This window comes from Rutilus rutilus, assembly GCF_951802725.1.
Source record: "Rutilus rutilus genome assembly, chromosome: 12".
NCBI lineage: Eukaryota > Metazoa > Chordata > Actinopteri > Cypriniformes > Leuciscidae > Rutilus > Rutilus rutilus.
In genome coordinates this window covers 28,435,747-28,457,451 of record NC_140217.1, presented here as the reverse complement: position 1 = coordinate 28,457,451, position 21,705 = coordinate 28,435,747, and the positions used below count along the sequence as shown (strand labels likewise).

Below are 21,705 nucleotides of genomic sequence, written 5' to 3'. Positions count from 1 at the left end.
AAGTCCTGAATGTGCTCTTTACAGGACACCCAGGTTGTGACATGTGACATGTATGGACAAAAGTCTATTCCTGGGTCCCAGGAGTACAGTAAGCCCAATAGGCCTACATCTCAATTCAAGCAATTGTCTAATAGGCTATAGTTTACGACTATCAGCTAGACTATGTGAGTAATGATGTGTCGAATTAATAATACAATATAAATCTTGCAGTTCGAGTAGGCTACTATTTGTATCATAAATATCCCATTCATAAATAAGCACAATATTAGTTTCATAACAAGCACATAATGTTCAAACTCACTGTCACCCTGACAAAGTAGCGACATTCTCTCAGCAGTGAAACCCCGCCCCTCTTGCTCAGGAACAGCCAATGAGGAGTGGAGGAGGCTTGTCTCTGAAATAAATAGGATTTTTTTCATGATGTGTATGGGAACCGTCGAGTTTGAGCATCCGACATACGCGCAGTTGCAGTGGACCACTGGAGTCTGCATTTATATAGTGCTTCTTGGGGACCGGGTTAAGTTACTATATCGAGGGGAAACAGTAGACTTTAATCGCGTCAGTCGTTAATGGTTATGGGATTGCTTCAGCGTAACTTCCAATTCATAAGAGACCCGTCTACTTGGAGAGAGAAGAGTGAAGACAGGGCGACCGCGTCTAATCACGATAGTTTTTTTCTTCTGTTCACCCGGATTATACGGCACAAGACGTTGGAAATATACACCATAGTGGAAGCAGAGAGTTGGATGCTGGGTTTCCAGGGCTCTTCTCGCATCGCGATGGTGTTTAAAACAAGTTGAACTGAGCCAAATCTTTAAAGGTCACCCTCAACAATTTGCCTATGCTTTGCGTCTACAATCATTTGCCTTTAATCGTGAAACTGTAGAGGTTGTTGACTTCAGTGGTTGAAACATCGGGCAACTAGAAAAGGTAGGCTAAACTTACTATAACTATAGCCTAATCATTAAATTAAACAAGTTTAACTATAATGAACTATTTTAACTCATTTTTATTATAATAATTGAAAATACTCATTATAATTACAAGCATGATGATCTCTACATAATCCTTTTATTTGCATTAGAGAAAATGCATGCGATTTAACGAGAAGGATGTTTCTAAAACCCAGGTTTTATTTAATTTAATTAAAAAAATATAATATAATGTATATTGTTACATGCCTGTGTATGGAAATATGTTTGAATAGCTTAATTCTATTTTTATAAGATATCCTACGTTAAGTCAAGGGTTTTCAATCTGGGACCCCCCAGCCAGATTCAGGGACCCAGGGACCTCCATCTTAAAGAAGCTAGATTTTTTCAGTATCACTTTATAAAGGCTTTTAATAAGAACAGTGACTACCATTACTACATTATTTAATGCTTAAAAGAATAATAGTAAGAAAGTTAAAAATGAGTTAATAGTTAGAAATGTCATAATAATTTAAACTTTATGTCTTAGGCCTATATAGTATATTATATACCTATATATTATACATACTGGTATAGACTTGTAATACTTTAGGGACCCCAGACTGAAAACCCTGGACTTTAACTGTCTTTACTACTGTGTTTAAAAAAAAAAAAAAAAAAGAGGTGTCAGGACACAGTTCTACTTGAATTCACTGTATTGTCTTTGTTGTTTCAGAGGGCAAGGAAAGTTCGGAGAGAATGTCGAGTCGCAGGGTGAAGCATGAGCTGCCAGTGTACTGATTTTAGACTGGCGTATCTGATGAGTCTATGGGTGTGTGTTGTACTAAGCCTTCACTGCTGGGTTCTAGCCCCTGTGGCAGCCTCCCATGATGCCGCTGGTCCGTTTGGGTGGCTCCTTTCAGATAAAGGGCCTTTTCATCACTCACAGGAATTTGCAGAATTTGTGGAGCGTTATCAACAGGGCTTCACAACCAAATACAAGATTTACAGGTGAGTTGGATAATTACTTCTGTTATTTATTGCCAGTGATGTTTAGAATGTGTTCCTATTAATGATATGCGAATATATGGTGCTTTTTCATTTTATTTGAACACATATTACTGTTTAATAAAAAAGTTAACAAGATACTTTAATGGAGGCTGGCTCATTTTGCTTTCACATGGAATACAAAAGAAAAGAACCTTCCACATGCAAATTGCCACATGGTTGGACTAGTGGAAAACGCTGTTGTAGTTGCAATATAAATGAGATTATGTAAATAAAGCAATATATATATATATATATATATATATTGAGAGAGAGAGAGAGAGAGAGAGAGAGAGAGATAGATGTTGGGAAACATCTGCACATGAGGAGTTACTTTACAGCTGTTTTCAAGTTTAAAGAGTAGTTAAAAACTTTTAATGCCAGATTATTAGTCGCAACTGATGTGAGGTGAGGTGTTGAGGGAAGTTGTGCTGAGTTAGAGCTGAGGATTAGATGAAGTGATAAACAGCCCAAAAGGGGAGGAGAGAAAAGCTGGAAAAGAGTTGGCTGAACTGAACCTGACTGACACGCTCATTTGGCAGGGCCGTTGGACCACGCTGCCAGGCGCAGATGGAGATGGCAACATTGGGGTTAGTCAGACACTCTCTCCTCGACATACGTGTGCATCTGTGAATGCTCCACTGGCTTTATTTTTTGCTAGAGACAGACTAGGAGTCAACAAAAGTACAGTTGTGCTTTCTCAATGTCAGATCTCCCCCTGCTGGTGGAAACCTGCAGCTTTGTCTGCGTATGTGTGTGCGAGCGCTGGGGTGCGCGTGTCTAAGCACATAGTTTTACTTTGCATGCGAGGCAGGGCTCCTATCCCAACATCCCTTGTGCCTTTTGAATGACTTTTAAGTACTTTGCTCTCACACTGGCAGTACAGAGAGGGACAAGTTTGCATCTGTGTTGATCTGAGTTGAGAAAGAATCAATTCTGCTTCCTGGCCTCTTAACACTCTTTGCCTTGAATGAGACATTTGAGAAAAGATAATGATGTGTGACACTGGAACAGTTTTATAAGCTTTAATGTGTTGTGTGCATGTGTCAGACATTCTGTCATCTTTTCTTTGAAAACAGAAATGCAGTGTGTGAGGAAAAACAAGTAGAAACAATTTTCACTCAAAATTGCTAGTCGATTTCACAAATTATTACAAAGAAATGCCAAGTAACACTTTGGATTATACATGCCATTTTTAAGTAGGAAGAATGAAATAGTGTTCTTGTAAAACGTACTCCAGCAATGATTGCTTTCGAGAATTTTTTTTTTTTTTTCATAGTCCAGTGCTACTTTATATTTGACGCAAAACCGTGTTCATTACACAATCGTTGTAAATAAAACTGCAAAACTTGAGCTGCTGTCCCACCTGCGTGGTTGTAAAATCCGTCAGGATAATAAATCCCCACCAAACCATTCTCACCTCAAAATTGGACATCATCAGCATCCGCAGTTTGTTTGCGTTTGCGGAAACACACCTAGCTTTTTACAAATTCATAACTTGCTTGTGGTAACATAGGTAGGTGTGCGGTGACATAGATTAAAGGTAAATTTGTGGCAGATGTTATATTCTCATTCTCCCCATTTACCTTCCGCCAAAGGTCGAACAGAGCCCAAGGGTACTGTAAAGACTTAGTAGTGTCTATCCTTCCTGTCAGATGCATGAAAGGGATCTCATAAAACACCAGACATATGCTGCTTGACAAGTGTATGATGGGAGGGTTCTGCACGGAAGGATGGGTGGGTGAGGCGGACAAGCCGATGGCAGCGGAAAAGGTTGCCGGAGCACATACTGTATGTGCTCGCTTGTTCCTCCCGGAGATGCTAATAGCGAAACTCCTCGAGCACAAGGTGACAGCAATTGTCGGCTTAGCCAGAGCTGTGTGAGCAACAATGAGGATAAGCAGTAATTATCCCACGCAAACACTGTCTTGCTGAAGTTTTCCTGCACTTTGGAACGGAACTTAAAGTCAGCAGGGTCTGTGATGTTTTTCATTTTAGAATTCGACAGGACATGTGTACTTTCAGTCCTTTACTGGAATTAAAAGTATTAGGAATATTTAAATACATACATAAAAAAAAAAATACAACAGAGATATTCTGCAACTTTCCAATGTATGGTTGTGTTTAAACTATTTGCTTTTTGTTTCAGATGCTAAATGAGCCGCTTATATTTAAATCAAATATTTTAATTATACATCCATAGCAGGAGAGTTGAGCTGTAAGGAAAGCCTGACAACGCCTCCCTTAATGTGATCGTGTTGATGCACCACTTAATTACCCTTTGCTTAATTAGTTAGTCATTACTTCAGTATACAAGTCTGTAAAGGCTATATGTGGACTGTAAACAGAAGATCATTTTTGTTCAAGACAATTAAGGGACTTAGTTAAATGGTAAAATCCATAAGGTTAGGTCTAACATTTTTTTGTTAGATGAATGTAATTAATCTTAATTTAAAGTGAGATTTGTAAAATCTTCAAATTAGAAACATATACAACCATAGCATATACCCAGACTGCTGCCTTTTTTTTTTTTTTACCAGATGGTAAAGCTTAGAATGGGGACAATGTTGAATAAATCAATATTTCCAATTAAGAAAGCTTCTGAAAGGGTTTAAGATGAATAAATATAATTGAATTATCATACATTCTTAAACATGTACAAGTCATAAGTGTTATTAATGCCTGAAGCATTAGAGGTCTATTAGCCTCCGGAATCTTCAGTGTTCCAAATAGCTTTAGACGGAAAATGTTTAGCCTAACGACAATAATGTCTGAACATTCTCCATAAAAGCCTCAGATCATTGATTGCTCAATTAGTGGCTCTACATTGTGCTTTTTTATAGGGATATTATTTAACTTAATGCAGTCGTGTGTGTGCTGTGTACAGGACATTAATGACAGCTGGGTTCTGCAGAAATACTTTGAACCACTCTTATCAAAGAATATCTCAGTGTTGTCCTGAAAATCAAACTGGGGCAAAGACTGTGATGTTCACCAGTGTGGAATTTCAAATTAAACACATGAAGGGGTTCCGGTATGCCATACTTGACAATTTATTTATTTAATTTTTTCATTCGTGGAAAGAAATGGTTTCATTTCACACCTGTTGGATTTATTTTGCCCTTATTATATTTGCATTCGCCAGTTATATGTTATCAGGTAAACTCTTAAAAATAACAGTTCTTTATTGGCACCAATGGCTCCATGAAGAACCATTAACCTCCATGGAGACTTTCTACTTTCTTTAGACTATTCAAATGTTCTTCACTCTAAGAAAAAAATGGTTCTTTAAGAACTGTTCACTGGAAGGTTATATAATTACACAAAAATTATTATTCTATGGCAACACTGTAAAAAACTCTTTTATTTTTAGGAGTGCAAAGGAGAATTTAATTTCAATCCAAAAGCATGATTAGGGGTCAGTATTTCTAAAAGTAATCAAATCAGCTTGCAACCTAGATCAACATTGAGTGAATTATGGTAATCTAGAGCATTGTTTTGCAGTTTTGACCTTTACAATTTACTTCCATTGTCACGCCCAAAACATTCCAACAAATAGGGCGTTATCACATGACAGCCCAGTTAGAATATGCTAAAGCTATCATAGACTTGCTTGTAATTGCGCAAGAAATGTACACAACAGAGACTGGGTTTCCCAGAATCCTAATTCACCCTATATAAGAGAACGAGAGAAGGTGGGTGGGAGTGAGAGAGGGAGAGAGAGATCGACAGAAGGAGAGGGAGAGGGAGATATCAGGCTAGTAGCGGCAGGCCCTAGCTAATCGTCTCATTATTTATGTTTCAAGACATGTATATCCCCTGAGTATGCTTGCACTTGCATTGGAAACACAATCAAGGACAAAACACTACTGGCTGCTATGGTAGATTGTTTTCCTTGTTCAGTTTATCAGGGCCAGAGCTCGACTGAGAGAGATGAGCTGTTGGACTTCCCTTTTGGGAATTGAATGATGGAAGTGCACAAAGGTGCGTAGTTTAAGTCATATCTCACAACTGGCTGGAGTGATGATGACTGGGGCTTTGATGGCTTAATATTTTACTATGAAGAAATACTGTTTGAATAAAGAGCGAATGTCCTTTGTTGACCAATTAGCTCTAATTTTAGGTCCGGAAAGTTTCTCGAAGTCCTAAATGACTCATGCTGTAGAATGAGTGAGGCCCTAATGAGCGTGTTTACTTCAGATTAATGTTAGCATGAAGAAGTGTTTGATAAACACAACTAATGAGGTGTAGCAGCTTTCAATTTGCTTCAGGTTAGTCTTGAATTAAAAATCAAGTTAAGACCACAATACAAACACAGCTGGTAGTTGGCAATAAAGGGCATTTTATTGAAATATATATAAAAAATGTCATTTGGCTTGTTTTATCAGCACCTCATGCATATTTTAAAGGATCATGAAACAAGGAGACACTTTTAGGTGAAAGCAGTTTATAATATACCAGTTTGAAGTTTGGGGTATATATATATCAGTGACTTAACCGGATATGCTGGGTGGCACGTTATGTAAAAAAATGTGCCTGGTGCAGATACGCTGGATGGGTTTAATAAGCAAGACGCTCGCACTCGCTCTATACAGTGTTAGCTACTCACTTGCTTCCTCTCATGACACATAGCAACACAGCTAAAAGTATTCCTAATATGTTGTACGGCGCATCTGCCTTAAAGGGTTAGCTCACCCAAAAATGCAAATTCTGTCAGTAATTACTCACCCTCATGTTGTTCCAACCCCGTAAGACTTTCGTTCATCTTCGGAACACAAATTAAGATATTTTTTATGAAATCTGCAATAGGCTGCTAGGTAATTTTATCTGCCGGTCCAGAAAAGTTAGTAAAGACATTGTTAAAATAGTCCAAGTGACTACAGTTGCTCAACCTTAAGTTTATCAAGCGACGAGAATACTTTTTGTGCACAAAAAAAAAAAAAAAAAGACTTTATTCAACTATTAATTTTCTTCTGTGTGGGCCTCTGAGTGAGTTCACGAGAACTGAGCATGCGCGAGAACTGAGAAGATGACGCAGATGGGTCTCAATGTAGTGTTTATAATTAGCCTGGCTAGCGTCAGACCTCGTCTCATTAAGACGTGGTCTGGGAACCACATGTTCATTTTCTCGTATTTGAGGCGTGGTTTACGAATGCCCAGAGCCGTTTATTGGGCGCTACGAATGTCTATCAAATGCGCCTGTACGTAGCTCATAGCTAATCGTTTCAATTATACCCGATGACGTATGTAGAGCGACAGAAATTTGACGAGGAAGAAGACGATGGGTCAGAGAGTTATGTGTACACGATGGCGTTCAGCGACTATTGCCGTTTGTGCAAGACAAACATGAGGGTAGAAGGTATATATGGACACTCTACAGACATGTTTTTATCATAAACAAACAAGACGTCGTCATCGTCTTGCTGCTCCCTCCCCGTTCTGTGATTGGTTCCCTTTTTGAGGGGAAAATCCGGTCCATGGTGTCCAGGCTGCCTAGCAGCGTGAATAAAATCGTGCTGCGCGCAAGGCAGCATGGGGAAACCCAGGCTAGTTTATAATGGTTCTAAAGTGCGCATTTCCTGGATGTACGAATCGTGAGAAACCAACGAGAAAACGTAAAAGTGCCTTACCAATGCCGCAAAATGAATGGCTTACCTTTCACACTTCCCATCTTCTCAGTTCTCACGCATGCGTCGTGTCGCTCTCATGAACTCACGTCAGAGGCCCATATATATTTCACATTATTACTGGTTTTTTTTACAGTATTTTGGATCAAATAAATGCAGCCTAGGTGGCCATAAGAGACTACTTTCAAAAGCATAAAAAAAAATCATATACATATACATATGTGTCAGCATTACCCCTCAATACTATTCATGAGAACAGATGGCTATTACCCTTTAACAGCAGTTCATCTGCCAATACCATTGTAACGCAGTTCAGATGTTATGGGAAGAAGGAGGCGTGAACCGGCGAACATTGAAGAACTTTAATACCAAAACAAATACAAAACGAAAAGTAAAGACAGCAGCCCCTCATGGACGACTGCTGTCACAATAAAACAAAACACAACACAAGTTCAGGCCTGTCCTCTCTCGCTCTTCACTGTCGTCGCTCCTCCTTTATGCTTCCGCTCCTCCGTGAGAGATACGAGACCAGTGCGTTGCGCAGGTGTCGCTCATCAGTAATCATGCCACCGGCCTCGTGCCGCTCTCTCAGGGCCCTCGGCCTCATCCTGCTCGCCACAACCATCCATAGTCATGTGCAGTGCTCGAGGTGGGCCGGTACGCACAGGTACACAGTATTTTTTAATCAGTATGTACGTCCGTACCCTCACTTTTTCTTGCGTACTGGCACTTCTCACATGTTGCCGGTACTCTGACCGCCCTGGAACATGATTTCAACCTTCAGGAGTACCGACACTTTTTCTTTACCCTTCGGTTGTGTGTTGCAAGAAGTGTGCATCTACCTGGCTTCCTCCATGAGTGCTGACAGACCACCGAGCTTTCAATCAGAGAACGACACCATTTGACATGTTTGTGCAGCAAGCATTTATTACGTGAGTTTCTAGATTTATGGACTGTTTGAGTTATCAGCCTGACACTGATAGTCTTGGACACAAATGCCATCCATCCTGACTGTGAGTGTGTTAAATGATTAAACCACTTATAGTATATTTGTGGGTCAACAGTGGAATAACAGCCGCAAAAGTTATTAAAAATGCAAAAGAACCTGCAAATATATTTTCAATGCAGGGCACAAATGCAAATGGCATTAATGATACATGGTCTCTGTAATTAATGAATTGCAAACTTACAGAATATTACCAGTCAAAAGTTTGGGGTCGGTAAGATTTTGATCATGATCCTTCAGAATTTATTCTAATATGCTGATTTGCAGCTCAAGAAACATAATCAATGATGAAAACAGTTGTGCTACTTAATATTTTTATGGAAACCATGATATATGATTTGATATATTTTTTGATGAATAGAAATTTCAAAAGAACAGCTTTTTTTTTTTAATCGAAATATATATACGCATTATAAATGTGACACTTTTGGTCAATTTAATGCATCATTCTTTAAAAAAAAAAAAAAAAAAAAAAACTTACTGTCCTCAAACTATTGCCCAGTAGTGTATATCTGTATTTTGTTGCATGCAGTTATGAATATAAGCGATTAAGCATGCATTTGTGAGAACCTTTGATACTGTTAACTCCATTAAAACAAATTAATACTGACTAGATAGACACAGTTGTTGTGCTCCTACTGTCTATTTATTTATTTACTTGCTTACTTAATTTTTCAAAACTGTGGTGAGAAACCTGTGCCGTGTCAAAAATGATTAAACTTTTAAAAACTGGTCTCGAGACCCCTGTATTCTGTTCCATTCCGTTGCTCTAAATCTTTTTAAACGCAAGAACGTGTTATGTGTTAACAGCTTTTTACTCATTCTGTTCTACCTGTTTCTATAAGTGTGGTTTAGCAAGGCGCAACGTATTACAGAAGTTACGTACAGAATTCAGAATTTCATGAATTTTGCAGCCTACTTGAAACTAATTAATAATTGCTTAATAATTGAATGTAATGTAGCCTAACCTATCCATAAATCTCACCATAGAGTGTATTGCATAATATTGCAAAAACGTTGCATAAATCTGACTCTTTCCTATTAACGAAGACTGAATGAAACAGTCACCCAGATGTTTCAAACATAGCGCTGCTTCCGACAGCATAACAAGCTGGTCTCATTTGCTTGTACTGTGACACTCTCAGTCTCCCTTTGGCTTCAGACTGCTTCCTCTGGAGCGTGTTCTCACCGTTGACTCCATGTAGCCGTGGGTCTCTGTGGGGAAGCCTGGCAGGTAGTTCTTCAAAATGCCTTCTCCTGCTGTGAGGCTCTAGCGTGGGCCCAGTGGTGGATTAGCCTCCAACTCCATCCATAACTGTCTATCAAAAACTTTTGTTCTGACACAGTGTCGATCATTCTTTCTCGCTCCATTTTTTTCTCTTTCTCTCCCTCTCCCTGTACATTTGTCTTTCTTTGTCTCATTGCCCTTGCTGCTCTTCCTTTCTGCTGTCAATAAGTGTCATCTGTTATTATTTAGATACATACACACTTAGCAAGCCATTTATTGCAATATCATATATAGGGTATAATGAGGCAAGATGCCCTCTAGGGTATGCTGTCCTGAATTGTGACATTTGTGACAACATTTGTGTGATTTATTCAGTCTTTCAGTCAGTTTTGAGGTTTCTGATTTGTGTGTTGGTATCAAAAGGTTTCTGTTGATGGGGATTCATGGATACAGTAATTGGTTTAGATTGGAATGGAAAATATGTTTTGTTTGTGTGCAAGATAAATAGAACAAAAAAGGACTTTTGCCTCAATAAACTCCTGATTACTGCTTATTAATAGTAAGGTTGTTGTAAAAGGGATAGTTCACCCAAAAATCTAAACCTGTGTTTTTTTTTTTTTTTTTTTTTTAATACTATGGAAGTCAATGGGGCCCATTAACTGGTTACCAACATTCTTCAAAATATATTTTGTGTTCAGCAGAAAAAAAGAAATCATACAGTTTGAAGCAACTTGAGGATGAGTAAATGATGACAGCATTTTCATTTTTGGGTGAACTATCCCTTTAAGTTTAGGTACTGGGTTGGAATTGGGTTGGAATAAGGGATGTAGAATATGGTCATGCAAAATAAGGCATTAATATCTGCTTTATAAGTACTAATAAACAGCCAATATCCTAGTAACATGAATGCTAATAAGCAACTAGTTAATAGTGAGAATTGGACCCTGAACTATGTTCCCTTATTATTATATTGAGAATCATTCCTTCTGAATTTATAGTCTTTTATTCTATTGTGACAGTAACCACAAATGACTGTAAATTCAGACTGAACAGATTATTCCTTGTTTTAAAGTAATAGGAAGAAGAACAGAGCGTAAAAGGAATAAATGGATCTTTCAGATCTATTTCTTTGATTTTGTGATTTTCCAGTCATTGTATTTTATTCAGTTTGAGTGAACGAAGTGTATCTGATTTTAAATAAAATCTTTGATTTCGTATTTTACATTACTGAAACTTTAATGTTTAATCATAGTAAAGTAAAAAATATAAATAAATAAAAACATGCAAAAATCACGAGGTTGAAGGTCATTTTACCTCATTAGTTGGGCAAGATTTTTAGGATCATTTTCTATTTTGCATAGGAAATGTTTCTATTAATGTCCCCTGATAATATATTGAATGATAATATTTATGAATATGAATATGCATAAATATGCTTAAATGCACATTGTTATTAAATGTATTTCCCCAGCTTCCGTAATTTCAGTATGGTATGTAGTGAAAAATATAGTGTATGAAATATACTATTAAAGTTTTATATTAAAAGCTCTCGTTTTGTGTTTTGCATACTGCATTTTACTTTTGGCTTAATCATACTCTTAAAGTATATCCTACCTAACTCAGTACAGCCATACCAACGCATTCTCATCCTAGGGCGTCATATAGCATCAATATGAGACGCAGATAGCTTTGTTCGGTTATGGGTAGGTTTAGGTCTGGGGTAGGATTAGGGTTAGACCGCTAGGAGGCGCCTTCTGGCCCATATCTATCTGCGTCTCATATTGACGCTAAAGGGTGCCATGTGCGTTGGATGTAGACGAAATGTCAAAAGCGTCAGTATATGACGCCTTGGGATGAGAACGGGCTGGCCATACAGTCTTGTTGCATTCTTTTTTATTTTATTAAAGTTTAGTTACAGCACTGAACGTTATATAAGGAACATTTTATTGTATTGTGCTGAGTAGCTGCTGCTGTAAATGAAAGACATAGTGGCAACTTATTTTGTCAAACGAAATTCCAACTGTTTTCCTTTGGCCTTTTATTTGTGAAAGAAAGAAGCTTGCCATTGTTGCTGATTACTCCCAGTCAGCCCTTCTTCAGTGCAAAAGTCGGAAGAAAAAAGACTAAAATCAAATTGCACCATTATGTAGAGGAAAACAGCTTTTAAAGCAGGCCAGAGCAATTCCTGAGGTTGGAAAAAATAAAGAGAATGCATAATATGATTTGAATTGCTGGCACGGGGTCATGCAGTCATCGCATTTTCTCCTCAGCAGGTCTTAACCGAATATGCGTTGTACTCAAGCTGCGTGAAGGTTTCTCAGACCTCTCTTTAAACTGCTTTTTTTTTCATTTGGGGAATATATAGAACACCAATTTCAGAGAAACTTTAACTGTAGTGGCTTACACTGAACCAGATTCTAAAACAAACTCTCCCAGATGTTGAAAAAATGATTGTCAGGATTTTTCCCTCCTGTGTTCATTGTGGCTCAAATGAAGGACATTTCCAAATAGGGTGTATGTGTGTGTGTTTGTGCGTGACCTTGCAGAGAGTTTGGGCGCTGGAGGGTGAACAGCCTGGCTCTGGAGAGAGAGGACAATGGCGTGGCTCTACCCCTCGATCCAGAGTTTATGCAGACCATCAGACAGTTGGGCCGCAGACCCACTCTCGCTGCCATTACCGAGAACATCATCAGGAAATATGGCACTCACTTTCTGCTTTCAGCTACACTCGGAGGTACTTCAACAAAGATACCTGTTCATTTCTACAGAATGTCATCATTTCCATAAAAAAAATTATAAAAAAAAAGATTATTTTGATGTGTCTTGGTACACAATGACATGAGATGCTAGTGTTAGAAAATGCTGGATCAACTTACAGTTTAAATCATTATAGTTTAATTAGGATAGAAAATTTGAAAAAGTATTCTATACGTCTACAATAGCCAATAATCTAAACAAAAGCATTAAGATAAATTTACTAAATGATTCAGTCAGTTTTTTAGAGAAATACATAAATCTACTTTCTAGTGTATATTTTCTACAACATGCACCATCGACACAACCTGCCGAAACTATAATTACACAATGTTATTTGCGATTAAATATTTGAATCGAATGAAAGCTGTATTTATAAGATTTAATTAAAAACTTTACCATGAAACTTTATCTTTAACTGACAAACTGTTATGAATTCTGTTGCATTAATCTACTTTCTGGTGTCTTAATATATTTTCTTCTACATGCAACATTCACACAACCTGTTGAACTTAGTAATTACACGGCATTATTTGCAATTAAACATTTTAATCAATTGACAGCTGTATTAATACGATTTTTATTAAAAACTTTAACATGAATGTTATCTTTAATTGATATACTTTCATATAAACCCATCTCATCATAAACAAGATCTGTTGAGCATTATGTAAAGTGTTAATGTTTTTTTAATGACAGAATAATTAATTTATAAAATGTATTAAAAAAATAAATCTTTGATACATTTTCCATCTTCTATTCCCTTCTTGTAGTCTGTGTTCCAGAGTTTCGCTGAATAGATAATTCCCTTGCTTCACTCTTCCTTACAACACAAAGAACATCCTTTATGAAGCCCTTTTCCCCAGCGTTCCTCACTCTTTTATGTTGCTTTGCCCTTGTTGCAGGTGAGGAGGCGTTGACTATATTTGTGGACAAGAGGAGGCTAAGCCGGACGGCTGACCTGACTGACTCAAATGGCACGGCTGTGACTCTGGAGGCTCTGCACCAGCTGGCTGCCTCCTACTTCATAGACAGAGAGAGTACTCTGCGAAAACTGCACCACCTCCAGATTGCCTCCACTGCCATCAAGGTAACCCTGTGGCCTAGATGCGCACAGACCTGGGGACCTGACCCCACGTTTGAGTGCTTATTTTTGGAAAGGAGTTTGACTTGAGCTCGGCTGTTTCTATTGTTTTGCAGCTGCATCATTTGGAGCTCAAAATAAGTGGGTTAAATGTTAGAAAAGCACAGTAGTTTTCCTTCACTTTTGTTCTTGTGATTTTGGTTGTGTAGATATAAAGTATTAATGACTCAGGTGGGAACGCACAGAGACGCTTTTGATTTGAGTTAAATTTAGTTTGAAAGCCACTGTTTTTACACACATTCAGCTTTAAGCTCTTTGAGACATACATGATTTAATACATAGCAAGACATCTGTAGCAAGCAATATGTGTCACGTCAGTGATTGTGCTTCTACACACTTCTACTGTACATGCATGTTACTGAAGTTAGAGTTGAAATGGTTATCTGGAAAACGGGATGGTTCATTAGGTATACAGTATCTGTCATACATATTAATCTGTGTTGACTTGGGAGGATAGGAATTGTAAAAAAAAATTGGAATTGGCTTTAATGCCTCTTAATGATTCCAGTTTGTTAATGGTTCGATTTAAGATTCATTTTTATACTTATACTAATTAAAGAAAAGAAATGTACACTACCATTCAAAAGTCAGTACGACTTTTTTTGTTTGTTTTTGAAAGAAGTCTCTTATGCTTACCGAAGCTGCATTTATTTGATCAAAAATACAGTAAAAACAGCAATGCTGTGAAATATTATTATAAGTAAATGACATTTCATTTCTTATTATTGTCAATTTAAAAAACAGTTGTGCTGCTTAATATTTTTGTAGAGACTTATTTAATGAATAGAATGCATTTATTTGAAATAGGAGTGTTTTATAACATTATAAATGTAAATATCTTTACTGTCACTTTTGATTAATTTAGTGTGTCCTTGCTGAATAAAATTATTAATTTAATTTCTTTAAATGGCACAATATGTAAGATTTTTAGATAAAAATTTCCAAAAACCACTAGCTGTTCACAATGTCTTTACTACCTTTACAATGTCTTGATATTGTTAATAACGTAGCGAGAGCGAGGGGGGTTTACAGGGTACAAGACACATTGCCTCCTGACAGCACGTGTCTTAGCTTTAGAGCTTGTAAGCTATCTTGATGGAAATAAGTAGATGGAGGTCCTTTTAGATGCCTTTATTTACCTGGCATTTTAGGTGATTGATGTGAAATATTCTCAGGATCAGCAGTCTTTAATTCAGCCCATGGATTTTTACCTCATGTGGATGAAGACGGATGTGAATAGAAAGGCTCTCTATACCAAATTGGTGATTCTCTCTGTGGCAAACATACGTATGAGAGAGAGAGTGGTTTGCTCAAATGGAAGAGATATCTTCTTGGGGGAGGGTATATAATAGAAGGAATATAGCAAATAAATAAATATGAAGGTGCTGTTGGAATTATGCATCAGTGTGACAAATTATCTGTTCCATTTCAATAATTTCTTTGAGAGCCCAGCTCATTCGTCAGCCATTTTGAATATAAGTGAGGTGTCAGGCTCTAATGAATAAGAGACTTATGAGGAGGATTTTCTGCACCGCCAATAATAAATGCATCTTTAACCTCCACAGTCAGACACGACGGTGGACGGGAAATGCAGTGAGTGCCAGTTGACATCAGTCACAACATTTCATTTTGATTTACAGGAGGGAGGAGTGTTATGTGAGGTTTATAACAATAGGGCATGTTTAGATAGATAAGAACGGTTGGGGTAGTCAGGGCTGCGCATTTTAATGTCCGACTGCATGATGTGCCTGACATGCCTTCTGCAATCAAGGTGATATACTTGCAAGCCATCATGCTAAGCGGCCAGTATTTATAACTCTGAAGAGGCTTGGATGGACATCGGGCAATGGTTCAAGGACTCATTAGAACTTTGATTTTCTAATGAATGGGACTCAGTAAAAATATCAATTTTCTGATTAATCGTGATCTTCATTTGAACAACCCGATATCCTTTGATTGTTCATACCCCCATCTGGCAGATGTCACAGACTCTGTTTCTCCTTACCACACGCAATCCTCTTATATTCCATATCCGTATCAGTTTTGCAGGATTGAGCCTGCTCTAAATTCTGTGACTGTTTGCCCCTCTCATTAGACATAAATTATTTCATAGTGAGTCTCTTTTTTGTGCAACTCCCTGTGCAATAATTTCTTCACCATCACCCCCTCAAATTTTTTTTTCTGTAATCTGTCCAGAGATATAAATGGTACAGATAAATCAAGTTAAGTCAGTGAAATCACAATATAAAATGTAACCAAATACTACTAGACTGATTTTATATGTGTTATAATCATTTGATGAATGGTAAGTGTTTAGTGATATGATAAGTGTTTATTTTGTCTAATAATAATGATAGAAATAATGGTTATTATTATTATTTATAATACCCTAATGTGTTAAAGGGATAGTCCACCCAGAAATAAATATTCTGTCATTACTTACTCACCCACATGTAGTTCCAAACCTGTACAACTTAATTTATTCTGCGGAACACAAAAGATATTTTGAAGAAAGTTGGTAACCAAATAGTTTTGGTTCCCTTTGACTTTCATTGTATTTTTGTCCAGTCAATGGTAACCAAAACTGTTTTCTCCATTTTTGTCACCGATGGAGTTTGGGTTCCTTTTTACTGTCACCTTTGGCTTGCTTAGTTGGGGACACATAATATTCAGCAATATTATTGACTTGACTGTACTGACACTATTAGATGAGAACTGAACTGAGCTGAATGATGACATCACTGTTTTCTCTGTTTTATAGCTGAGTTGAACTCATTCCATAATTGATTAACTTTACACAATAACTATTGAACCAAACTGAATCAACAACTGATTTCAACTGAATAAGTCTTTTTAGAGCTGCTTTACAGCTAAATTGAATTCTGTTTGCGTCACTGAATCATTATTTTCCAGTTTATCACTATAAAGCTGCTTTGAAACAATCTGTATTGTAAAAAGTGCTATATAAATAAAGGTGCTTTGACTTGACTAGTTACCAACATTTCTCAAAATATTTAATTTTATGTACCACAGAAGAAAGTAAGTAATATAGGTTTGGAACAACATGAGGGTGAGAAAATGATGACAGAATTTTCATTTTGGGGTGGACTAATGTGTTAAAAAATAATACACATCATTTTTTATAATACTCAATAATACAAAATGTATCAGTTTTTTTAACATTTATATTCCCTTTCTCCTGTATACTCAGTCACGTTCTTCTCTGTTAAGCAAGGGAAAACCTTTTGCATGCTATGAATACTCTCACTAACTCTGTGGTAGAGTATATGAACTGTGGAAAACGTTATGAAAAATTATGATTCAGAGAAAGAGTTGGGCATTTTCCCACTGGTAGTGCTTTGACGTTTGCCTGGGTCATCAGTCAAGCATCCCGAGCACAAGCTGGGAGGCATGAAAACTCTGCCAGCACCTCCACACCTCCCCCAGTCTCCCCCTCTTAACTGTCATAAACCAGAACGAGAACTTCCGAATCCTACTGTGAGGAGAAAAACGCTTGAAAAATCTAAAAGAATTTCCAGCTAATGCACGCAGATGAAGCTCTCTTGTAGAGAGCATGCCTTTGTGTTTCGTTCTAAGATTTCACTAGCTGAAGCTGAGAGCATTAACCGCTACTAGCCTCGCTGAGGATTCCCTGCTGCTTTCAATAAAGTCCCATTTTCTGTAGAGAAGGGTATAATTCCATTCTAATGCATACTTTCCTCCAATGATAAGCTTCCCACATAGCACACATTGAAGCGAGGGGTACACTAACCCACCGGAAAGGGACTTTTTATGAAAACAGCTGCTTGAATATCTCAAAGATTGTTTCAGTGCAGTCTGAAAACATGCCTGATGCAAATAGGAAAATGCCTTTTGACTAATGCTCACTGATTAAATACAGCCCCATTCTATCCGGAACTTTGTGTAAAGCAATATTATAATAAGAGCCAATGCTCATGAAACATTAATGACATTTCTAGCATATCAAAAAAGCTGGGATCGGCATCTTAAAATCCATTATTATTCAAATATGTGGCTACGCAGGCCCACTCATCCTGATATTTTCCGGAGTCTTTGTTGGATTAATCACAGGTGGGAATTACTGTCTGTTTTTACTCATTTACTGTGGGAGAAATGCAATGGATTGCTAATATTTATTTAGCAAATCATTTTAGTCACTTCGGATTTTTTTCGGATTTTTAGTCTTACTGTCATGTTGTTCTGTATTTTTCTTCTGTGGAACACAAATGAGGATATGTAAATGAGAGTTTTTTTTTTTTTTTTTTTTTTTTTAAGTGAGCTCTTTCTTTAAAGTGAGGCTTATGTTCTATAATTGTTATTACCCATTCTAAACTAGGCAGTGTTTTAGTCTCTTAGCATGACAGTAAGGCTCAATCCCAATTCCCCCCTTGCCCCTACCCCTTGGCCCGTGAAGGGGTAGGGTTGTCTCGATTCTCTTTTGGTTGGAGGGGTAACTTAGGGGTAGGGGGAAGGGCCAGATAGCCCTTGAAACGAAGATTTTTCAGGACCACACTTCAAACGAAGGGGTATGAGAAATGTACCTGCATACACCGGCTACAGAGGCAACATGGCTGCCAATAGTCATTTTCTTTATGTCACATTCAATCTTGTGTTCATATTTACGGTCATGTTCTTCAAAGAAACGGTTGCAAAAAAAATCGCTAAAGTTCGTTAACAATATGACGCGTGTAAAAAGCAAAAGTTTGAAGCGAAGTGGACGCGCGAATGAGGCGAATTCGCGTCCACCGCGCCACGCTAAACGCCTCATTCGCGCCGCAAGACCTCCAGACCCGAGTAAACGCGTCTTAACATTGAAATCACTTGCGCCAGACGCTCTATTCAAGTTTGGTGTGAACGCAGCATTAGGCGTCGAAGATATCGTCATCTCCGTTGTTTTCTGCGAACTTCAGAAGAAGCTGTAACTCACGCAAGACTACAACTGACAACGGCATCTTGGAAGTTTGTGATAAACATCGGCGCATCTCCTGTGACGTAGGCGCTAGCAACGACGTATAATGACGTGTAACGGTGTAGTAGTGGTGTCCCATTTCTTAGGGGAATATTTTCACCCCTACGCCTTGCCACTCTGTTTCAAGGGGCAAGGGTAAGGGGTAGGCAAGGGTAAGGGGTAGGCAAAGGGTTCGGGGTAGGCAAAGAGGTATAAAATAGAATTGGGATTGGGCCTAAGGCCCCGTCCACACTACTGCGTTTTCGTTTAGAAACGGAGAATTAAAACGAATACGATCTCCGTCCACACCAGCGTTTTAGCTGCGTATTAGAATTGATCTCCGTCCACATTAAAACGACTGAAAACGCGGATCACGTGACCATTCACCAACACTGGGCATGCGCGAGCCGGTGTAAACACAACTTCAATGATAAAATGATCCCACCATGCGCTGGTTCTTCCCGGGTTAACCCAAAACCGACGCTCCATGTACACAGTCGATACCGGGAATTGTCAAACGTAAACTATTTTATCGGGAATTGTCAGTTGCACACGGGAATTGTCACATTGTCACTATTTTACCGGGAATTGTCACAGATCGCTCGAATAATAACTTGCCTCCGGCGCATGTAGGCAGTTAGCATTGTAAAATGCAGAATTTACTTGCACAACAGCTGCTAGAAAAGATATAGCCTACGCCATGACTGATGACACCCAATCATAGAGCCGAGCGTGAGCCTCTACTACGTCATCGTTTCTAAAGTCCTCCGTTTTGACCCGTCCACACTAAAACGCCCTCCGGAGATTCAAAACGGAAAACGGGTCGGCAGCGTTTCTAAACTTCTCCGTTTTAGTGTGGACGGGAGGTGCAAACGTAGCAAAAGGTCTCCGTTTTTAAACGAAAACGCAGTAGTGTGGACGGGGCCTAAGAGTCAAAAGAATGCCACAATAACTATTTATAGAATGGTACATAAAGGATCATGGGCGCCAGGTCTTCTTTAATAAAGATAGAGGGGACAGTCTTATGAACTTCAGAGTGATTGAGAGGGAATGTTACAAGTCACAACTGACCCATTTCCTTTAATACAACCCTTAGACTGAGCCACACTGAAAACAAACCTTACACCAGTCACTGATCTTTTTAAAGCCTGATGCTGGAAGTTCTGATGTAGTCAGCACAAATAAAACATTGCAGATAATTTGAAAAACCACCGTTTTCAGTCCACGTGGTTTGTACTCAGCATCTTTAATGGATGGCACATAGTGCACACTCAGGTAAATTCCGAATTTCCAATTCAGATGCACTAGCTGCAGCAACAGTTCTCTATTTTTGTCCGTTTCATTATAGAAAGCCCAAGTTCTGCACATGCTCCGCTCCGTCGAGCCCTTGTTGCGGACCGGCTCATTGCTATGCATAGAAAAACCCATCTTTATACTTGCAATTGGTCAATTTTCCCTTTAAGTCGGACATCTGTCTTTGTTAGAAATTAATCTGCTGATCCCTGTAGAGGCTCCTTGGATTTTAATTAATTGCGTGGACGCGTCAATAAGAGGAATGGAAATGCCAGCGGTAGGCTTGCTGAACTTGTACTTTTCCTCCTGATTCCACTTTGGCTTGAAAGTTATTTCAACACTCTGAATGGAAATTAAATAAAGCAGCTCTCGATAATGGGGATTTGCTGCTTGTGTAACACATTAGAAATGCTTCCTTGGCTTTTCCAGGTCCTCAGTCATTTTCAGTGGTTCACTTGCATGACAACAACTGCGTTCTGCATGAAGGGTTCACTATAGTGTTTACTTTGCCTAGTTTTATCCGCTTCACCGTTTATCCGGTGACCCTCGAGTAGATGTCGAACAAAGGCAACTTTTCTTCCAACAAAGAAGAAGAAAAGTTAGTTTCGCCTGACAGAAATCTCAGGTCACCATTAATCTACAAACAAGACATGAAGACTTTTATTCACTCACCGGGGGAAATATTAAAGAAGACAATGTAGAACAGAGAACAATTTGTAAGTGACAGGTAGGGAGATATATTTGCCCACAGGCGGTTGGTTTTCTTCCTATGTGTCAGACGAGCCTTGATATACAATGACTTTTGTCAGGGAAAAATGTGAAGCTTTTGTCAGGAATGATTGAGCTGCAATTGTGCACCATTTTAACACAAATCTTGGATGGGAATAAAGATACCATGTTGATAGTTTTGTCAGTGAGATGTCAGTGATATGGTGGGTGATGTTCAACTCTAATATCTACCTATTTGTCTGCTCTGGAATATTGATCCATTTGCCTCATAAAAGTGTACATAGTTTTTTCGAACAGTTCTTTGCATTTCTTTTCAGTACTGTACCTTACAATAAAATACATAGCTCTTTTACCACAACTGCAGCCATGTTGGATTTGAAATATCTGTGTTGATATGTACCAAATTGATAGTAAAATTCAAGTCGCATTCGTTCGTTTACTTCCACAACAGGTCCATTAACCTTCACTATTTACGTACAGTGAAAGTACATTACGCTCACCGTGAAATATTGCCCTTCACTACATTACTGAATTTGGTCCAAATGATAGCTTTTTCAATAACAGTCATGTCCTTGGCGTAACGGTAGAATCGTTATGATATTTTGGACAGACACTTTTACAGCATAGTTATGCAACATTGTATAGTTCTTATATTCAGCAGCAAACCTGTGTAGACTTCTACAAGCTCAAAAAGGCATATTGTTAGACATGCATTTAAAAGAAGCACTGGATAAAACTATGTTACTCTGATTTCACTGGACAGTCATCTGTCTGCTCTGCATATTTAATGGCCTCAGTGTCATTTCTGCCTCTGTTTTGCTCAGAGTATTGTCATGTGTTTTCTCTTGTCTTCCCTTAAGGTGACCGAAACAAGGACAGGCCCTCTTGGATGCAGTAACTATGACAACCTCGATTCTGTCAGTTCCGTTTTGGTTCAGAGTCCTGAGAATAAGATTCATCTACAAGGTAGCGCATTTATTATTTAACTTTACCCCAG

At 38.3% G+C, this 21,705-nt stretch overlaps 1 protein-coding gene across 1 annotated transcript in view; it reads left to right on the top strand.

The window, feature by feature from the left end:
• Positions 1-428: 428 nt before the first annotated feature.
• Positions 429-21,705, top strand: part of brinp3a.1 (bone morphogenetic protein/retinoic acid inducible neural-specific 3a, tandem duplicate 1) — a 32,096-nt gene continuing 10,819 nt past the window's right edge. The window contains exons 1-5 of the mRNA XM_084425941.1: positions 429-930; positions 1,648-1,922; positions 12,366-12,553; positions 13,479-13,663; positions 21,569-21,674. Coding sequence (XP_084282067.1) covers positions 1,693-1,922; positions 12,366-12,553; positions 13,479-13,663; positions 21,569-21,674 — 709 coding nt within the window. The 5' untranslated portion in view covers positions 429-930; positions 1,648-1,692. The remainder of the gene's footprint in view (positions 931-1,647; positions 1,923-12,365; positions 12,554-13,478; positions 13,664-21,568; positions 21,675-21,705) is intronic.